At 50.2% G+C, this 20,722-nt stretch overlaps 1 protein-coding gene across 1 annotated transcript in view; it reads left to right on the top strand.

Moving 5' to 3' along the window:
* The window catches only part of LOC311237265 (fibrillin-2-like), a gene marked incomplete at its 5' end in the record, with an annotated part of 361,408 nt that overhangs the window by 29,284 nt on the left and 311,402 nt on the right, over positions 1-20,722 (top strand). The window contains 2 exon segments of the mRNA XM_084325071.1: positions 191-270; positions 272-287. Of these exon segments, the coding sequence (XP_084181197.1) occupies positions 191-270; positions 272-287 (96 nt within the window).

Below are 20,722 nucleotides of genomic sequence, written 5' to 3'. Positions count from 1 at the left end.
TGAAGTGCCAACTGAAATAATCTCGCATCCATCAGAGAGAGAGAGAAATAGAAATAGAGAGTGTGTGTGTGTGTGTGTGTGTGTGTGTGTGTGTGTGTGTGTGTGTGTCGTGTGTGTGTGTGTGTGTGTGTGTGTGTGTGTGTCTGTTGGAACTAACGAAGCCTGTTGTCTCTTCTTCTCCTCCTTCCAGCCGTCTGTGAGACCAAGTGTCTCTCTGGAGGACGCTGCATCGGACCCAACCGCTGCGCCTGTGTGTACGGGTTCACGGGCCCCGCAGTGTGAGAGAGGTACTGTACGGGTTCACGGGCCCGCAGTGTGAGAGAGGTACTGTACGGGTTCACGGGGCCCGCAGTGTGAGAGAGGTACTGTACGGGTTCACGGGCCCGCAGTGTGAGAGAGGTACTGTACGGGTTCACGGGCCCGCAGTGTGAGAGAGGTACTGTACGGGTTCACGGGCCCGCAGTGTGAGAGAGGTACTGTACGGGTTCACGGGCCCGCAGTGTGAGAGAGGTACTGTACGGGTTCCACGGGCCCGCAGTGTGAGAGAGGTACTGTACGGGTTCACGGGCCCCGCAGTGTGAGAGAGGTACTGTACGGGTTCACGGGCCCGCAGTGTGAGAGAGGTACTGTACGGGTTCACGGGCCCGCAGTGTGAGAGAGGTACTGTACGGGTTCACGGGCCCGCAGTGTGAGAGAGGTACTGTACGGGTTCACGGGCCCGCAGTGTGAGAGAGGTACTGTACGGGTTCACGGGGCCCGCAGTGTGAGAGAGGTACGGGATTATTAGATTACAGTGAGAGAGAGGTACGGGATTATTAGATTACAGTGAGAGAGAGGTACGGGATTATTAGATTACAGTGAGAGAGAGGTACGGGATTATTAGATTACAGTGTGAGAGAGGTACAGGATTATTAGATTACAGTGTGAGAGAGGTACAGGATTATTAGATTACAGTGTGAGAGAGGTACGGGATTATTAGATTAGATTACAGTGTGAGAGAGGTACGGGATTATTAGATTAGATTACAGTGTGAGAGAGGTACAGGATTATTAGATTAGATTACAGTGTGAGAGAGGTACAGGATTATTAGATTACAGTGTGAGAGAGGTACGGGATTATTAGATTAGATTACAGTGTGAGAGAGGTACGGGATTATTAGATTACAGTGTGAGAGAGGTACAGGATTATTAGATTACAGTGTGAGAGAGGTACAGGATTATTAGATTACAGTGTGAGAGAGGTACGGGATTATTAGATTACAGTGTGAGAGAGGTACGGGATTATTAGATTACAGTGTGAGAGAGGTACAGGATTATTAGATTACAGTGTGAGAGAGGTACGGGATTATTAGATTAGATTACAGTGTGAGAGAGGTACGGGATTATTAGATTAGATTACAGTGTGAGAGAGGTACAGGATTATTAGATTAGATTACAGTGTGAGAGAGGTACAGGATTATTAGATTAGATTACAGTGTGAGAGAGGTACAGGATTATTAGATTAGATTACAGTGTGAGAGAGGTACAGGATTATTAGATTAGATTACAGTGTGAGAGAGGTACAGGATTATTAGATTAGATTACAGTGTGAGAGAGGTACAGGATTATTAGATTACAGTGTGAGAGAGGTACAGGATTATTAGATTACAGTGTGAGAGAGGTACGGGATTATTAGATTACATTAGACTGCAGAGTGAGAGAGGTAATATATATAAAATATATAAATGAGTACTACTGAGTAATAGTGCTAATCAGATGTATTTACCAGTAGTATTAATATGTACAGTGATACAGGTATAAATATGTATGTACATCTCTCTCTCTCAATTCAATTCAATTCAAATGGCTTTATTGGCATGACGTACTTCTACATGTTGCCAAAGCAATATTAAACATGGATTACAAACAGATATAAGTACATACAAAATATCATTGTAAAATAAAACATCAAATATTAGGGCGTAAACATGTCAGGTGACTGTCACTCACTGTCCCTCAGTCTATGGCAGGCAGCAACATATGCTGCTGCTAGCTCACAGCTTGTTGAGTCCTCCCCTATTAGGACTGGTAGTTTTTCTGTATCTGGTAGTGCGAGAAAGCCTTTTGTTATTAATTCAATTTTTTTTAAATGCGTTTCTCTAATATATTTATATTTTTCACATTTGGTGAGGAAGACGCACTTCTTCAACCATTATCTGAATAAAAAAAAAAAAAAAAAAAATCTAACCCTAACTAACCGTACTGTCATGCACTTGTCCTAATAAACTAACCTACACTGTAGCACTCAACACTTTGATGAACATTGTTGCTCAGCTGATAGAGTTGTGCCCTTCCTGATGGCTTGTCGTACAGAACTTGTAAGTCGCTTTGGATAAAAGCGTCAGCTAAATGACTAAATGTAAAATGTAAATGTAAGTGCCACTCAGTTTCAGGCTCACTGAGGATGCAATGACAGCACAGCCTTTGCTCTGCAGGAAGCCAGGTTTTCCTGTGCCTTCCCTTTTCAACAGCGAGGCTGTGCTCACTCAAGTACTCTCTCTCTCTCTCTCTCTCTCTCTCTCTCTCTCTCTCTCTCTCTCTCTCTCTCTCTCTCTCTCTCTCTCTCTCTCTCTCTCTCTCTCTCTCTCTCTGTCTGTCTGTCTGTCTGTCTGTCTGTCTGTCTGTCTGTCTCTCTCTCTCTCTCTCTGTCTGTCTGTCTGTCTGTCTGTCTGTCTGTCTGTCTGTCTCTCTCTGTCTGTCTGTCTGTCTGTCTGTCTGTCTGTCTGTCTGTCTGTCTAGAGTAATAATAACTGACAGACCTGAACCGTCCTCAGGGCAGAAGAGGGAGAACATAATGTTGATTCGCCATCACCACTTCAGTGAGTGGTTAGTGTATTCAGTGAGTGGTTAGTGTATTCAGTGAGTGGTTAGTTAGTGTATTCAGTGAGTGGTTAGTGTGGTTAGTTAGTGTATTCAGTGAGTGGTTAGTTAGTGTATTCAGTGAGTGGTTAGTGTATTCAGTGAGTGGTTAGTTAGTGTATTCAGTGAGTGGTTAGTTAGTGTATTCAGTGAGTGGTTAGTGTATTCAGTGAGTGGTTAGTTAGTGTATTCAGTGAGTGGTTAGTGTGGTTAGTTAGTGTATTCAGTGAGTGGTTAGTTAGTGTATTCAGTGAGTGGTTAGTTAGTGTATTCAGTGAGTGGTTAGTGTATTCAGTGAGTGGTTAGTTAGTGTATTCAGTGAGTGGTTAGTTAGTGTATTCAGTGAGTGGTTAGTGTATTCAGTGAGTGGTTAGTTAGTGTATTCAGTGAGTGGTTAGTTAGTGTATTCAGTGAGTGGTTAGTTAGTGTATTCAGTGAGTGGTTAGTTAGTGTATTCAGTGAGTGGTTAGTTAGTGTATTCAGTGAGTGGTTAGTGTATTCAGTGAGTGGTTAGTTAGTGTATTCAGTGAGTGGTTAGTTAGTGTATTCAGTGAGTGGTTAGTTAGTGTATTCAGTGAGTGGTTAGTGTATTCAGTGAGTGGTTAGTTAGTGTATTCAGTGAGTGGTTAGTTAGTGTATTCAGTGAGTGGTTAGTGTATTCAGTGAGTGGTTAGTTAGTGTATTCAGTGAGTGGTTAGTGTATTCAGTGAGTGGTTAGTGTATTCAGTGAGTGGTTAGTGTATTCAGTGAGTGGTTAGTTAGTGTATTCAGTGAGTGGTTAGTGTATTCAGTGAGTGGTTAGTGTATTCAGTGAGTGGTTAGTTAGTGTATTCAGTGAGTGGTTAGTTAGTGTATTCAGTGAATGGTTAGTGTATTCAGTGAGTGGTTAGTTAGTGTATTTAGTGAGTGGTTAGTTAGTGTATTCAGTGAGTGGTTAGTGTATTCAGTGAGTGGTTAGTTAGTGTATTCAGTGAGTGGTTAGTTAGTGTATTCAGTGAGTGGTTAGTGTATTCAGTGAGTGGTTAGTGTATTCAGTGAGTGGTTAGTTAGTGTATTCAGTGAGTGGTTAGTTAGTGTATTCAGTGAGTGGTTAGTGTATTCAGTGAGTGGTTAGTTAGTGTATTCAGTGAGTGGTTAGTTAGTGTATTCAGTGTGTGGTTAGTTAGTGTATTCAGTGAGTGGTTAGTGTATTCTACTGTTCTCCAGTGGTTAGTCAGTGTAATGTTCTCCAGTGGTTAGTTAGTGTAATGTTCTCCAGTGGTTAGTCAGTGTACTGTTCTCCAGTGGTTAGGGTAGTGTACTGTTCTCCAGTGGTTAGTGTAGTGTTCTGTTCTCCAGTGGTTAGGGTAGTGTACTGTTCTCCAGTGGTTAGGGTAGTGTTCTGTTCTCCAGTGGTTAGGGTAGTGTTCTGTTCTCCAGTGGTTAGTCAGTGTACTGTTCTCCAGTGGTTAGGGTAGTGTTCTGTTCTCCAGTGGTTAGGGTAGTGTTCTGTTCTCCAGTGGTCAGTGTTCTGTTCTCCAGTGGTTAGGGTAGTGTTCTGTTCTCCAGTGGTTAGGGTAGTGTTCTGTTCTCCAGTGGTTAGGGTAGTGTTCTGTTCTCCAGTGGTTAGGGTAGTGTTCTGTTCTCCAGTGGTTAGGGTAGTGTACTGTTCTCCAGTGGTTAGGGTAGTGTACTGTTCTCCAGTGGTTAGTGTAGTGTACTGTTCTCCAGTGGTTAGTCAGTGTTCTGTTCTCCAGTGGTTAGGGTAGTGTTCTGTTCTCCAGTGGTTAGGGTAGTGTTCTGTTCTCCAGTGGTTAGGGTAGTGTTCTGTTCTCCAGTGGTTAGGGTAGTGTTCTGTTCTCCAGTGGTTAGGGTAGTGTTCTGTTCTCCAGTGGTTAGTCAGTGTTCTGTTCTCCAGTGGTTAGGGTAGTGTTCTGTTCTCCAGTGGTTAGGGTAGTGTTCTGTTCTCCAGTGGTTAGGGTAGTGTACTGTTCTCCAGTGGTTAGGGTAGTGTTCTGTTCTCCAGTGGTTAGTCAGTGTACTGTTCTCCAGTGGTTAGGGTAGTGTTCTGTTCTCCAGTGGTTAGGGTAGTGTACTGTTCTCCAGTGGTTAGGGTAGTGTTCTGTTCTCCAGTGGTTAGGGTAGTGTTCTGTTCTCCAGTGGTTAGGGTAGTGTTCTGTTCTCCAGTGGTTAGGGTAGTGTTCTGTTCTCCAGTGGTTAGGGTAGTGTTCTGTTCTCCAGTGGTTAGGGTAGTGTACTGTTCTCCAGTGGTTAGGGTAGTGTTCTGTTCTCCAGTGGTTAGGGTAGTGTTCTGTTCTCCAGTGGTTAGGGTAGTGTTCTGTTCTCCAGTGGTTAGGGTAGTGTTCTGTTCTCCAGTGGTTAGGGTAGTGTACTGTTCTCCAGTGGTTAGGGTAGTGTTCTGTTCTCCAGTGGTTAGTCAGTGTTCTGTTCTCCAGTGGTTAGGGTAGTGTACTGTTCTCCAGTGGTTAGGGTAGTGTACTGTTCTCCAGTGGTTAGGGTAGTGTTCTGTTCTCCAGTGGTTAGGGTAGTGTACTGTTCTCCAGTGGTTAGGGTAGTGTTCTGTTCTCCAGTGGTTAGGGTAGTGTACTGTTCTCCAGTGGTTAGGGTAGTGTTCTGTTCTCCAGTGGTTAGGGTAGTGTTCTGTTCTCCAGTGGTTAGGGTAGTGTTCTGTTCTCCAGTGGTTAGGGTAGTGTACTGTTCTCCAGTGGTTAGGGTAGTGTTCTGTTCTCCAGTGGTTAGTGTTCTGTTCTCCAGTGGTTAGGGTAGTGTTCTGTTCTCCAGTGGTTAGGGTAGTGTACTGTTCTCCAGTGGTTAGGGTAGTGTTCTGTTCTCCAGTGGTTAGGGTAGTGTTCTGTTCTCCAGTGGTTAGGGTAGTGTTCTGTTCTCCAGTGGTTAGGGTAGTGTTCTGTTCTCCAGTGGTTAGGGTAGTGTTCTGTTCTCCAGTGGTTAGGGTAGTGTTCTGTTCTCCAGTGGTTAGGGTAGTGTACTGTTCTCCAGTGGTTAGGGTAGTGTTCTGTTCTCCAGTGGTTAGGGTAGTGTTCTGTTCTCCAGTGGTTAGTGTAGTGTTCTGTTCTCCAGTGGTTAGTGTAGTGTACTGTTCTCCAGTGGTTAGGGTAGTGTTCTGTTCTCCAGTGGTTAGTCAGTGTACTGTTCTCCAGTGGTTAGGGTAGTGTTCTGTTCTCCAGTGGTTAGGGTAGTGTACTGTTCTCCAGTGGTTAGTCAGTGTACTGTTCTCCAGTGGTTAGGGTAGTGTTCTGTTCTCCAGTGGTTAGGGTAGTGTTCTGTTCTCCAGTGGTTAGTGTAGTGTTCTGTTCTCCAGTGGTTAGGGTAGTGTACTGTTCTCCAGTGGTTAGGGTAGTGTTCTGTTCTCCAGTGGTTAGGGTAGTGTACTGTTCTCCAGTGGTTAGGGTAGTGTTCTGTTCTCCAGTGGTTAGGGTAGTGTACTGTTCTCCAGTGGTTAGGGTAGTGTTCTGTTCTCCAGTGGTTAGGGTAGTGTTCTGTTCTCCAGTGGTTAGGGTAGTGTTCTGTTCTCCAGTGGTTAGGGTAGTGTACTGTTCTCCAGTGGTTAGGGTAGTGTTCTGTTCTCCAGTGGTTAGTGTTCTGTTCTCCAGTGGTTAGGGTAGTGTTCTGTTCTCCAGTGGTTAGGGTAGTGTACTGTTCTCCAGTGGTTAGGGTAGTGTTCTGTTCTCCAGTGGTTAGGGTAGTGTTCTGTTCTCCAGTGGTTAGGGTAGTGTTCTGTTCTCCAGTGGTTAGGGTAGTGTTCTGTTCTCCAGTGGTTAGGGTAGTGTTCTGTTCTCCAGTGGTTAGGGTAGTGTTCTGTTCTCCAGTGGTTAGGGTAGTGTACTGTTCTCCAGTGGTTAGGGTAGTGTTCTGTTCTCCAGTGGTTAGGGTAGTGTTCTGTTCTCCAGTGGTTAGTGTAGTGTTCTGTTCTCCAGTGGTTAGTGTAGTGTTCTGTTCTCCAGTGGTTAGGGTAGTGTTCTGTTCTCCAGTGGTTAGTGTAGTGTTCTGTTCTCCAGTGGTTAGGGTAGTGTACTGTTCTCCAGTGGTTAGTGTAGTGTTCTGTTCTCCAGTGGTTAGGGTAGTGTTCTGTTCTCCAGTGGTTAGTGTAGTGTTCTGTTCTCCAGTGGTTAGGGTAGTGTACTGTTCTCCAGTGGTTAGGGTAGTGTTCTGTTCTCCAGTGGTTAGGGTAGTGTACTGTTCTCCAGTGGTTAGGGTAGTGTTCTGTTCTCCAGTGGTTAGGGTAGTGTTCTGTTCTCCAGTGGTTAGGGTAGTGTACTGTTCTCCAGTGGTTAGGGTAGTGTACTGTTCTCCAGTGGTTAGGGTAGTGTACTGTTCTCCAGTGGTTAGGGTAGTGTTCTGTTCTCCAGTGGTTAGGGTAGTGTTCTGTTCTCCAGTGGTTAGGGTAGTGTTCTGTTCTCCAGTGGTTAGGGTAGTGTACTGTTCTCCAGTGGTTAGGGTAGTGTTCTGTTCTCCAGTGGTTAGGGTAGTGTTCTGTTCTCCAGTGGTTAGGGTAGTGTTCTGTTCTCCAGTGGTTAGGGTAGTGTTCTGTTCTCCAGTGGTTAGGGTAGTGTTCTGTTCTCCAGTGGTTAGGGTAGTGTTCTGTTCTCCAGTGGTTAGGGTAGTGTACTGTTCTCCAGTGGTTAGGGTAGTGTTCTGTTCTCCAGTGGTTAGGGTAGTGTTCTGTTCTCCAGTGGTTAGGGTAGTGTTCTGTTCTCCAGTGGTTAGGGTAGTGTTCTGTTCTCCAGTGGTTAGGGTAGTGTTCTGTTCTCCAGTGGTTAGTGTACTGTTCTCCAGTGGTTAGTGTAGTGTTCTGTTCTCCAGTGGTTAGGGTAGTGTACTGTTCTCCAGTGGTTAGTGTAGTGTTCTGTTCTCCAGTGGTTAGTGTAGTGTTCTGTTCTCCAGTGGTTAGTGTAGTGTTCTGTTCTCCAGTGGTTAGGGTAGTGTACTGTTCTCCAGTGGTTAGGGTAGTGTTCTGTTCTCCAGTGGTTAGTGTTCTGTTCTCCAGTGGTTAGGGTAGTGTTCTGTTCTCCAGTGGTTAGTGTAGTGTTCTGTTCTCCAGTGGTTAGTGTAGTGTTCTGTTCTCCAGTGGTTAGGGTAGTGTTCTGTTCTCCAGTGGTTAGGGTAGTGTTCTGTTCTCCAGTGGTTAGGGTAGTGTACTGTTCTCCAGTGGTTAGGGTAGTGTTCTGTTCTCCAGTGGTTAGGGTAGTGTTCTGTTCTCCAGTGGTTAGGGTAGTGTTCTGTTCTCCAGTGGTTAGGGTAGTGTTCTGTTCTCCAGTGGTTAGGGTAGTGTTCTGTTCTCCAGTGGTTAGGGTAGTGTTCTGTTCTCCAGTGGTTAGGGTAGTGTACTGTTCTCCAGTGGTTAGGGTAGTGTTCTGTTCTCCAGTGGTTAGGGTAGTGTTCTGTTCTCCAGTGGTTAGGGTAGTGTACTGTTCTCCAGTGGTTAGGGTAGTGTTCTGTTCTCCAGTGGTTAGGGTAGTGTTCTGTTCTCCAGTGGTTAGGTTAGTGTTCTGTTCTCCAGTGGTTAGGGTAGTGTTCTGTTCTCCAGTGGTTAGGGTAGTGTTCTGTTCTCCAGTGGTTAGGGTAGTGTACTGTTCTCCAGTGGTTAGTGTTCTGTTCTCCAGTGGTTAGGGTAGTGTTCTGTTCTCCAGTGGTTAGGGTAGTGTTCTGTTCTCCAGTGGTTAGGGTAGTGTACTGTTCTCCAGTGGTTAGTGTAGTGTTCTGTTCTCCAGTGGTTAGGGTAGTGTTCTGTTCTCCAGTGGTTAGGGTAGTGTTCTGTTCTCCAGTGGTTAGGGTAGTGTTCTGTTCTCCAGTGGTTAGGGTAGTGTTCTGTTCTCCAGTGGTTAGTCAGTGTTCTGTTCTCCAGTGGTTAGGGTAGTGTTCTGTTCTCCAGTGGTTAGGGTAGTGTTCTGTTCTCCAGTGGTTAGGGTAGTGTTCTGTTCTCCAGTGGTTAGGGTAGTGTACTGTTCTCCAGTGGTTAGGGTAGTGTTCTGTTCTCCAGTGGTTAGGGTAGTGTACTGTTCTCCAGTGGTTAGTCAGTGTACTGTTCTCCAGTGGTTAGTGTAGTGTTCTGTTCTCCAGTGGTTAGGGTAGTGTTCTGTTCTCCAGTGGTTAGGGTAGTGTTCTGTTCTCCAGTGGTTAGTGTAGTGTTCTGTTCTCCAGTGGTTAGGGTAGTGTTCTGTTCTCCAGTGGTTAGGGTAGTGTTCTGTTCTCCAGTGGTTAGGGTAGTGTTCTGTTCTCCAGTGGTTAGGGTAGTGTTCTGTTCTCCAGTAGTTAGGGTAGTGTACTGTTCTCCAGTGGTTAGGGTAGTGTACTGTTCTCCAGTGGTTAGGGTAGTGTTCTGTTCTCCAGTGGTTAGTGTAGTGTACTGTTCTCCAGTGGTTAGGGTAGTGTTCTGTTCTCCAGTGGTTAGGGTAGTGTACTGTTCTCCAGTGGTTAGGGTAGTGTTCTGTTCTCCAGTGGTTAGTGTAGTGTTCTGTTCTCCAGTGGTTAGTCAGTGTACTGTTCTCCAGTGGTTAGGGTAGTGTTCTGTTCTCCAGTGGTTAGGGTAGTGTACTGTTCTCCAGTGGTTAGGGTAGTGTTCTGTTCTCCAGTGGTTAGTGTAGTGTTCTGTTCTCCAGTGGTTAGGGTAGTGTTCTGTTCTCCAGTGGTTAGGGTAGTGTTCTGTTCTCCAGTGGTTAGTGTAGTGTTCTGTTCTCCAGTGGTTAGGGTAGTGTTCTGTTCTCCAGTGGTTAGGGTAGTGTTCTGTTCTCCAGTGGTTAGGGTAGTGTACTGTTCTCCAGTGGTTAGGGTAGTGTTCTGTTCTCCAGTGGTTAGTGTAGTGTTCTGTTCTCCAGTGGTTAGGGTAGTGTTCTGTTCTCCAGTGGTTAGGGTAGTGTTCTGTTCTCCAGTGGTTAGGGTAGTGTTCTGTTCTCCAGTGGTTAGGGTAGTGTTCTGTTCTCTAGTGGTTAGGGTAGTGTTCTGTTCTCCAGTGGTTAGGGTAGTGTACTGTTCTCCAGTGGTTAGTGTAGTGTTCTGTTCTCCAGTGGTTAGGGTAGTGTTCTGTTCTCCAGTGGTTAGGGTAGTGTTCTGTTCTCCAGTGGTTAGGGTAGTGTTCTGTTCTCCAGTGGTTAGGGTAGTGTTCTGTTCTCCAGTGGTTAGTGTAGTGTTCTGTTCTCCAGTGGTTAGGGTATTGTTCTGTTCTCCAGTGGTTAGGGTAGTGTTCTGTTCTCCAGTGGTTAGGGTAGTGTTCTGTTCTCCAGTGGTTAGTCAGTGTAATGTTCTCCAGTGGTTAGGGTATTGTTCTGTTCTCCAGTGGTTAGGGTAGTGTTCTGTTCTCCAGTGGTTAGGGTAGTGTTCTGTTCTCCAGTGGTTAGTGTAGTGTTCTGTTCTCCAGTGGTTAGGGTAGTGTTCTGTTCTCCAGTGGTTAGGGTAGTGTACTGTTCTCCAGTGGTTAGGGTAGTGTACTGTTCTCCAGTGGTTAGGGTAGTGTTCTGTTCTCCAGTGGTTAGGGTAGTGTACTGTTCTCCAGTGGTTAGGGTAGTGTTCTGTTCTCCAGTGGTTAGGGTAGTGTACTGTTCTCCAGTGGTTAGGGTAGTGTTCTGTTCTCCAGTGGTTAGGGTAGTGTACTGTTCTCCAGTGGTTAGGGTAGTGTTCTGTTCTCCAGTGGTTAGGGTAGTGTTCTGTTCTCCAGTGGTTAGGGTAGTGTTCTGTTCTCCAGTGGTTAGGGTAGTGTACTGTTCTCCAGTGGTTAGGGTAGTGTTCTGTTCTCCAGTGGTTAGGGTAGTGTTCTGTTCTCCAGTGGTTAGTGTAGTGTACTGTTCTCCAGTGGTTAGGGTAGTGTTCTGTTCTCCAGTGGTTAGGGTAGTGTTCTGTTCTCCAGTGGTTAGGGTAGTGTTCTGTTCTCCAGTGGTTAGGGTAGTGTTCTGTTCTCCAGTGGTTAGGGTAGTGTTCTGTTCTCCAGTGGTTAGGGTAGTGTTCTGTTCTCCAGTGGTTAGGGTAGTGTACTGTTCTCCAGTGGTTAGGGTAGTGTTCTGTTCTCCAGTGGTTAGGGTAGTGTTCTGTTCTCCAGTGGTTAGGGTAGTGTTCTGTTCTCCAGTGGTTAGGGTAGTGTTCTGTTCTCCAGTGGTTAGTCAGTGTAATGTTCTCCAGTGGTTAGTCAGTGTTCTGTTCTCCAGTGGTTAGGGTAGTGTTCTGTTCTCCAGTGGTTAGGGTAGTGTTCTGTTCTCCAGTGGTTAGGGTAGTGTTCTGTTCTCCAGTGGTTAGAGTAGTGTTCTGTTCTCCAGTGGTTAGGGTAGTGTTCTGTTCTCCAGTGGTTAGAGTAGTGTTCTGTTCTCCAGTGGTTAGGGTAGTGTTCTGTTCTCCAGTGGTTAGTGTAGTGTTCTGTTCTCCAGTGGTTAGGGTAGTGTTCTGTTCTCCAGTGGTTAGGGTAGTGTTCTGTTCTCCAGTGGTTAGGGTAGTGTTCTGTTCTCCAGTGGTTAGGGTAGTGTTCTGTTCTCCAGTGGTTAGGGTAGTGTTCTGTTCTCCAGTGGTTAGGGTAGTGTTCTGTTCTCCAGTGGTTAGTGTAGTGTACTGTTCTCCAGTGGTTAGGGTAGTGTTCTGTTCTCCAGTGGTTAGGGTAGTGTACTGTTCTCCAGTGGTTAGGGTAGTGTTCTGTTCTCCAGTGGTTAGAGTAGTGTTCTGTTCTCCAGTGGTTAGAGTAGTGTACTGTTCTCCAGTGGTTAGGGTAGTGTTCTGTTCTCCAGTGGTTAGTGTTCTGTTCTCCAGTGGTTAGGGTAGTGTACAGTGTAATGTTCTCCAGTGGTTAGGGTAGTGTTCTGTTCTCCAGTGGTTAGGGTAGTGTTCTGTTCTCCAGTGGTTAGTGTAGTGTACTGTTCTCCAGTGGTTAGGGTAGTGTTCTGTTCTCCAGTGGTTAGTCAGTGTACTGTTCTCCAGTGGTTAGTGTAGTGTTCTGTTCTCCAGTGGTTAGGGTAGTGTACAGTGTAATGTTCTCCAGTGGTTAGGGTAGTGTACAGTGTAATGTTCTCCAGTGGTTAGGGTAGTGTACAGTGTAATGTTCTCCAGTGTTGACTGAACGTCATTGAGACGCAGCGTAACGTCTGGATCCTTGAAACCAGTCGCATTCCTCCGTCTCTCTATCATTTGTCAGATTCTGTCTGTTTTGCTTTCAGTCTTTATTTGTCTTCCAGTGTTTGCTCTTCGAACCCGCACTCTCTGTTCTCCTCCTCTCTCTTTCTTCTCCTTCATTCTTCTCCTCTCACCCCTTCTGTTTGGCTCCCTGCCATCCCTCCCAGAACATCTGTTCTCAAGGTGTGAACAGAAGGGCCCGTGTGTGTTCCCCCCCCCCCCCCCCCCCCAGCCCCGTCACACCTTGCCAGGCCACAGGACGAGGGGGGAGGGTGTTAGGGACTTGAACCCGCTCAAAGAAGGTGGGCCGTGGAAGGTTGGCTTGATAAAACAAAGGTTATCGGGTGCGGTAAGGAGATGGAGGTGGTCAAGGGGGTGGGGGGGGGTGAGGGCAGGGAACAAAATAAGTACCCAATGGCGGGCAGATTTAAGGTTTGGCGAGTAACAATGAGAGGTCTGCCCGCCACCTGGCCGGTAACAAAATAGTTCATATCGATACTCTTATTTTAAAAATCCTGTGCGGGTCTAATTTACGCCCCAAGCGCAGCTCCAGCTATAATATCTATGGCTCCGTCAGCTAGCAACGTTCGGTTCATATCGATACTCTTATTTTAAAAATCCTGTGCGGGTCTAATTTACGCCCCAAGCGCAGCTCCAGCTATAATATCTATGGCTCCGTCAGCTAGCAACGTTCGGTTCATATCGATACTCTTATTTTGAAAATCCTGTGGCAACTCGACGAGTCATATCCGCCCAGTCCGTGCTTCTGCTGGCATTAAGCAGAGCAGCGCTACACAGCAGTGCGCCTGTTTTGCGAGCCGAAATAAGTCTGTGGTGTTTTTTTTCCTCACAATGGGTCAAATGCATCTAACATGCTTTGCATCGTCGCCATTCCTTTATGCCCACATCGCCCGAAATGAACGTTACGTTAGCGTAAGGCGTAAGCTAACAAGCTAATCCTGATCAGAGGCAGAGCCATAGAGAACAGCAGACAGTGTGGACTGGGGAAAGTGTGCAGGGGGGTGTTGTGTAGCAGAGGGGGTGTTGTGTAGCAGAGGGGGTGTTGTGTAGCAGAGGGGGTGTTGTGTAGCAGGGGGGGTGTTGTGTAGCAGAGGGGGTGTTGTGTAGCAGGGGGGGTGTTGTGTAGCAGGGGGGGTGTTGTGTAGCAGAGGGGGTGTTGTGTAGCAGAGGGGGTGTTGTGTAGCAGAGGGGGTGTTGTGTAGCAGAGGGGGTGTTGTGTAGCAGGGGGGGTGTTGTGTAGCGGGGGGGGTGTTGTGTAGCAGGGGGGGTGTTGTGTAGCAGGGGGGGTGTTGTGTAGCAGAGGGGGTGTTGTGTAGCAGGGGGGGTGTTGTGTAGCAGGGGGGGTGTTGTGTAGCAGAGGGGGTGTTGTGTAGCAGAGGGGGTGTTGTGTAGCAGAGGGGGTGTTGTGTAGCAGGGGGGGTGTTGTGTAGCGGGGGGGGTGTTGTGTAGCAGGGGGGGTGTTGTGTAGCAGGGGGGGTGTTGTGTAGCAGGGGGGGTGTTGTGTAGCAGGGGGGTGTTGTGTAGCAGGGGGGGTGTTGTGTAGCGGGGGGGTGTTGTGTAGCGGGGGGGGTGTTGTGTAGCAGGGGGGGTGTTGTGTAGCAGGGGGGGTGTTGTGTAGCAGGGGGGGTGTTGTGTAGCGGGGGGTGTTGTGTAGCGGGGGGGGTGTTGTGTAGCGGGGGGGGTGTTGTGTAGCGGGGGGGGTGTTGTGTAGCAGGGGGGGTGTTGTGTAGCAGGGGGGGTGTTGTGTAGCAGGGGGGGGTGTTGTGTAGCGGGGGGGTGTTGTGTAGCAGGGGGGGGTGTTGTGTAGCAGGGGGGGGTGTTGTGTAGCAGGGGGGGGTGTTGTGTAGCAGGGGGGGTGTTGTGTAGCAGGGGGGGTGTTGTGTAGCAGAAGGAGTGTTGTGTAGCAGAAGGGGTGTTGTGTAGCGGGGGGGTGTTGTGTAGCAGAAGGGGGTGTTGTGTAGCAGAGGGGGTGTTGTGTAGCAGGGGGGGGGTGTTGTGTAGCAGGGGGGGTGTTGTGTAGCAGGGGGGGTGTTGTGTAGCAGGGGGGGTGTTGTGTAGCAGGGGGGTGTTGTGTAGCGGGGGGGGTGTTGTGTAGCGGGGGGGGTGTTGTGTAGCAGAGGGGGGTGATGTGTAGCAGGGGGGGTGTTGTGTAGCAGGGGGGGTGTTGTGTAGCAGAGGGGGGTGTTGTGTAGCAGGGGGGGTGTTGTGTAGCAGAGGGGGTGTTGTGTAGCGGGGGGGGTGTTGTGTAGCAGAGGGGGTGTTGTGTAGCAGGGGGGGGTGTTGTGTAGCAGGGGGGGTGTTGTGTAGCAGGGGGGGTGTTGTGTAGCAGGGGGGGTGTTGTGTAGCAGGGGGGGTGTTGTGTAGCAGGGGGGGTGTTGTGTAGCAGGGGGGGTGTTGTGTAGCAGGGGGGGTGTTGTGTAGCAGAGGGGGTGATGTGTAGCAGGGGGGGGTGTTGTGTAGCAGAGGGGGGTGATGTGTAGCAGGGGGGGTGTTGTGTAGCAGAGGGGGGTGTTGTGTAGCAGAGGGGGGTGTTGTGTAGCAGAGGGGGTGTTGTGTAGCAGGGGGGGGTGTTGTGTAGCAGGGGGGGTGTTGTGTAGCGGGGGGGTGTTGTGTAGCAGGGGGGGTGTTGTGTAGCAGGGGGGGTGTTGTGTAGCAGGGGGGGTGTTGTGTAGCAGAGGGGGTGTTGTGTAGCAGAGGGTGTGTTGTGTAGCAGGGGGGGTGTTGTGTAGCAGGGGGGGGTGTTGTGTAGCAGAGGGGGTGTTGTGTAGCAGGGGGGGTGTTGTGTAGCAGAGGGGGTGTTGTGTAGCAGAGGGGGTGTTGTGTAGCAGGGGGGGTGTTGTGTAGCGGGGGGGGTGTTGTGTAGCAGAGGGGGTGTTGTGTAGCAGGGGGGGGTGTTGTGTAGCAGGGGGGGTGTTGTGTAGCAGAGGGGGTGTTGTGTAGCAGAGGGGGTGTTGTGTAGCAGAGGGGGGGTGTTGTGTAGCAGGGGGGGTGTTGTGTAGCGGGGGGGGTGTTGTGTAGCAGGGGGGGTGTTGTGTAGCAGAGGGGGGGTGTTGTGTAGCAGGGGGGGTGTTGTGTAGCGGGGGGGGTGTTGTGTAGCGGGGGGGTGTTGTGTAGCAGAGGGGGTGTTGTGTAGCGGGGGGGTGTTGTGTAGCGGGGGGGTGTTGTGTAGCAGAGGGGGTGTTGTGTAGCAGGGGGGGGGTGTTGTGTAGCAGGGGGGGTGTTGTGTAGCAGAGGGGGTGTTGTGTAGCAGAGGGGGTGTTGTGTAGCAGAGGGGGGGTGTTGTGTAGCAGGGGGGGTGTTGTGTAGCGGGGGGGGGTGTTGTGTAGCAGGGGGGGTGTTGTGTAGCAGAGGGGGGGTGTTGTGTAGCAGGGGGGGTGTTGTGTAGCAGAGGGGGTGTTGTGTAGCAGAGGGGGGGTGTTGTGTAGCAGGGGGGGTGTTGTGTAGCGGGGGGGGTGTTGTGTAGCAGGGGGGGTGTTGTGTAGCGGGGGGGGTGTTGTGTAGCAGAGGGGGGTGTTGTGTAGCAGAGGGGGTGTTGTGTAGCGGGGGGGGTGTTGTGTAGCGGGGGGGGGTGTTGTGTAGCGGGGGGGGTGTTGTGTAGCAGGGGGGGTGTTGTGTAGCAGGGGGGGTGTTGTGTAGCAGGGGGGGTGTTGTGTAGCAGGGGGGGTGTTGTGTAGCAGGGGGGGTGTTGTGTAGCAGGGGGGGTGTTGTGTAGCGGGGGGGGTGTTGTGTAGCGGGGGGGGTGTTGTGTAGCAGGGGGGGGTGTTGTGTAGCAGGGGGGGTGTTGTGTAGCGGGGGGGGTGTTGTGTAGCAGAGGGGGGGTGTTGTGTAGCAGGGGGGGTGTTGTGTAGCAGGGGGGGTGTTGTGTAGCGGGGGGGGTGATGTGTAGCAGAGGGGGGTGTTGTGTAGCGGGGGGGTGTTGTGTAGCAGGGGGGGGTGTTGTGTAGCAGGGGGGGGTGTTGTGTAGCAGGGGGGGGTGTTGTGTAGCAGGGGGGGTGTTGTGTAGCAGGGGGGGGTGTTGTGTAGCAGGGGGGGTGTTGTGTAGCAGGGGGGGGTGTTGTGTAGCAGGGGGGGTGTTGTGTAGCAGGGGGGGGGTGTTGTGTAGCAGAGGGGGTGTTGTGTAGCAGAGGGGGTGTTGTGTAGCAGGGGGGGTGTTGTGTAGCGGGGGGGTGTTGTGTAGCAGAGGGGGTGATGTGTAGCAGAGGGGGTGTTGTGTAGCAGGGGGGGGTGTTGTGTAGGGGGGGTGTTGTGTAGCAGGGGGGGGTGTTGTGTAGCAGGGGGGTGTTGTGTAGCAGGGGGGTGTTGTGTAGCAGGGGGGGTGTTGTGTAGCGGGGGGGGTGTTGTGTAGCAGAGGGGGTGTTGTGTAGCGGGGGGGTGTTGTGTAGCAGGGGGGGTGTTGTGTAGCAGAGGGGGGGTGTTGTGTAGCAGGGGGGGTGTTGTGTAGCAGGGGGGGTGTTGTGTAGCAGAGGGGGGTGTTGTGTAGCAGGGGGGGTGTTGTGTAGCGGGGGGGGGTGTTGTGTAGCGGGGGGGTGTTGTGTAGCAGAGGGGGGGTGTTGTGTAGCAGGGGGGTGTTGTGTAGCGGGGGGGGTGTTGTGTAGCGGGGGGGGTGTTGTGTAGCAGAGGGGGGGTGTTGTGTAGCAGAGGGGGTGTTGTGTAGCAGGGGGGGTGTTGTGTAGCAGAGGGGGGTGTTGTGTAGCAGGGGGGTGTTGTGTAGCAGGGGGGGGTGTTGTGTAGCAGAGGGGGGTGTTGTGTAGCAGAGGGGGTGTTGTGTAGCGGGGGGGTGATGTGTAGCAGGGGGGGTGATGTGTAGCAGGGGGGGGTGTTGTGTAGCAGAGGGGGGTGTTGTGTAGCAGGGGGGGTGTTGTGTAGCAGAGGGGGTGTTGTGTAGCAGAGGGGGTGTTGTGTAGCAGGGGGGGTGTTGTGTAGCAGGGGGGGTGTTGTGTAGCAGAGGGGGTGTTGTGTAGCAGGGGGGGTGTTGTGTAGCAGGGGGGGTGTTGTGTAGCAGGGGGGGTGTTGTGTAGCAGAGGGGGTGTTGTGTAGCAGAGGGGGGTGTTGTGTAGCAGAGGGGGTGTTGTGTAGCAGGGGGGGTGTTGTGTAGCAGGGGGGGTGTTGTGTAGCAGAGGGGGTGTTGTGTAGCAGAGGGGGTGTTGTGTAGCAGGGGGGGTGTTGTGTAGCAGGGGGGTGTTGTGTAGCAGAAGGGGTGTTGTGTAGCAGAAGGAGTGTTGTGTAGCAGGGGGGGTGTTGTGTAGCAGGGGGGGTGTTGTGTAGCAGGGGGGGTGTTGTGTAGCGGGGGGGTGTTGTGTAGCGGGGGGGGTGTTGTGTAGCAGGGGGGGTGTTGTGTAGCAGGGGGGGTGTTGTGTAGCAGGGGGGGTGTTGTGTAGCAGAGGGGGGGTGATGTGTAGCAGAGGGGGTGTTGTGTAGCAGGGGGGGTGTTGTGTAGCGGGGGGGGTGTTGTGTAGCAGGGGGGGTGTTGTGTAGCAGGGGGGGGTGTTGTGTAGCAGGGGGGGTGTTGTGTAGCAGGGGGGGGTGTTGTGTAGCAGGGGGGGTGTTGTGTAGCGGGGGGGGTGTTGTGTAGCGGGGGGGGTGTTGTGTAGCAGGGGGGGTGTTGTGTAGCAGAGGGGGGTGTTGTGTAGCAGGGGGGGTGTTGTGTAGCAGGGGGGGTGTTGTGTAGCGGGGGGGGTGTTGTGTAGCGGGGGGGTGTTGTGTAGCAGGGGGGGTGTTGTGTAGCAGGGGGGGGTGTTGTGTAGCAGAGGGGGTGTTGTGTAGCAGAGGGGGGTGTTGTGTAGCAGGGGGGGTGTTGTGTAGCAGGGGGGGGGTGTTGTGTAGCAGGGGGGGGTGTTGTGTAGCAGGGGGGGTGTTGTGTAGCAGGGGGGGTGTTGTGTAGCAGAAGGGGTGTTGTGTAGCAGAAGGAGTGTTGTGTAGCAGAAGGGGTGTTGTGTAGCAGGGGGGGGTGTTGTGTAGCAGGGGGGGTGTTGTGTAGCAGGGGGGGTGTTGTGTAGCAGAGGGGGTGTTGTGTAGCAGAAGGGGTGTTGTGTAGCAGAAGGAGTGTTGTGTAGCAGAAGGGGTGTTGTGTAGCGGGGGGGGTGTTGTGTAGCAGAAGGGGTGTTGTGTAGCAGGGGGGTGATGTGTAGCAGGGGGGGTGTTGTGTAGCAGGGGGGGTGTTGTGTAGCAGAGGGGGGGTGATGTGTAGCAGGGGGGGTGTTGTGTAGCAGGGGGGGTGTTGTGTAGCGGGGGGGGGTGTTGTGTAGCAGAAGGGGTGTTGTGTAGCAGAGGGGGGGTGATGTGTAGCAGGGGGGGTGTTGTGTAGCAGGGGGGTGTTGTGTAGCAGAGGGGGGGTGATGTGTAGCAGGGGGGGTGTTGTGTAGCAGGGGGGGTGTTGTGTAGCAGGGGGGGTGTTGTGTAGCAGGGGGGGTGTTGTGTAGCAGAGGGGGGTGATGTGTAGCAGAGGGGGTGTTGTGTAGCAGGGGGGGTGTTGTGTAGCAGAGGGGGGGGTGTTGTGTAGCAGAGGGGGGGTGATGTGTAGCAGAGGGGGTGTTGTGTAGCAGGGGGGGTGTTGTGTAGCAGAGGGGGGTGTTGTGTAGCAGGGGGGGTGTTGTGTAGCGGGGGGGGTGTTGTGTAGCAGAGGGGGTGTTGTGTAGCAGAGGGGGGTGTTGTGTAGCAGGGGGGGTGTTGTGTAGCAGAGGGGGGTGTTGTGTAGCAGGGGGGGTGTTGTGTAGCGGGGGGGGTGTTGTGTAGCAGAGGGGGGTGTTGTGTAGCAGGGGGGGTGTTGTGTAGCGGGGGGGTGTTGTGTAGCGGGGGGGGGGGGGGTTCAGAGCATGCATGTTGCTGGCTGTGAGGTGGGTCAGCTCATCACAGTCCTGCTTTATTTATAACCCTTCAGTGGTCTGACCACTCTGGGAAATGCATTACGTGTGTGTGTGTGTGTGTGTGTGTGTGTGTGTGTGTGTGTGTGTGTGTGTGTGTGTGTGTGTGTGTGTGTGTGTGTGTGTGTCTGAATGTGTGTCTGAATGTGTGTCTGAATGTGTGAATGTGTGTGTGAATGGGTGAGTTCAAGTTCAAGTGTTTATTATTTGTCACACATAAGGTACTTTACAGTGAAATGCTTGGTTCTGGATGAGCCCCTGAGAATGTGCTTCATACAGTAAAACAAGTAAGTAAAAGAGGAATATACAATATACAATCTAAAGTACAACCTAAGTACAATCTAAGTACAATGAGTAAAAATGAGTAAACAATGAGGTACAAATGCAGACAATGAGATAAAAAACGTTAAGGTAAGGTGCAAATGCAAATGAGGTATGAATATAGTGCAAATCTCTTTAATAAATAGATACATATAATGTAGTGTCTAAAGTGAGTGTTAATATGGTGAGTGTTTGTTTAAAGTGAGTGTGTGCATGTGGATGTGTGTGCAGTGAGTGTAGATGATGGGTTGTTACATGGAGTCATTGAGCATCCTGATGGCCTGGGGATAGAAGCTCCTTCTGAGGCCCATGTTAGGCTATGGTTAGACTAGTGTATTCCTGGCGTTTTTTTATACGTTTTTGACGACGTTTCATGTCCTATCTACACAGAAATGCGTTTTTTGGCGTTTTTTTGTGGATACGGCTGAAACGCAAAATTGTGTTTGCGTTTGGAGATACGCAAAAAAAACGCTTCGACAACAGCGTGTAGTCAGCACGGAGCAGTTGTTGCGAAAACGCCCATGCGCAGTAGATACCATCTGCGTGCCCTTCCTGTGTACAGTGTGTGTGTTTGGGACAGAGCTCCGTGTCCCAAATAGCTTCAGCTACCATGTGTTGTCAAGTTATTGTTATAAGGACCCCAGTCCAAGCTACAACAGTCTGCATTCCCTTAACAATTGTTTGTATTGAGCCGTATTGTATTGTACCCATATGCAATATGTTAAATAAAGTTTACATCCATTCATTCTGCTAGCATTACCGATTGCATGAGCAGCTGGCTAACGTGAGCTATCAGGATTCAGACCCTGTTAGCTCAGAGTTCCTCTTTCAACTTAAGAAGCATTAAACAAAATGGCCCAGTCATCTATTCACCTTTGTTTAATACACACAGCGTTGTCTCTAATGTTATCTAACTACTGATAGCTCACGATATCATCAGTTTTGATGCTGGCTAAGTAGCGTGAGCTAACGTTAGCTTCTAGCCACAATGCTATATTGTTATAATGGCATACTCCATTGACGTTAGCATGCAGCTAACAATGCTACAATGCTACCGATCGTTTTTTAGCCTAAACTATCCGCTCTTGGTGGTCACTTGTGTTGATGTTAGTTTTGTTTCATCAACAAATGACAGGCAGAACACACAGTGAATGTATCCGTTTTGTTTATTGCACTTTTATTAGGCTTTGCTGAAAAATTATTGCTGCATTGAGTAAAGCAAGATGGTGGCGCGGCATAGGCGCCTGCCTTATTGACATTTTCTTTTGCTGGAGCTTCCACCAGGAAGTGTATTGGCACATTCGTTCTGATTGGTTGAAATTGCCTTCATGTTTGCCACCTACTGCTTTGGCAGTGTACTACATCAGTGTGCTTGGCTGACAAAAACGAAAAAAAAACGAAAGTGTGACTCGAGGCGCATGACGTCGCGGCGATACGTATAAGAAAACAATACGAAGATGATACGAAAGGTGTAACCTCAGCCTTAGACTAGTGTTTTTGTGGTCGTTTTTTGAATAAGTT

The sequence above is a fragment of the Notolepis coatsorum genome (assembly GCF_963971535.1).
Source record: "Notolepis coatsorum genome assembly, chromosome: 11".
In the NCBI taxonomy this organism is placed as follows: Eukaryota; Metazoa; Chordata; class Actinopteri; order Aulopiformes; family Paralepididae; genus Notolepis; species Notolepis coatsorum.
The sequence above is the reverse complement of the archived record's forward strand: the minus strand, read 5'-3'. Positions and strand labels throughout refer to the sequence as shown.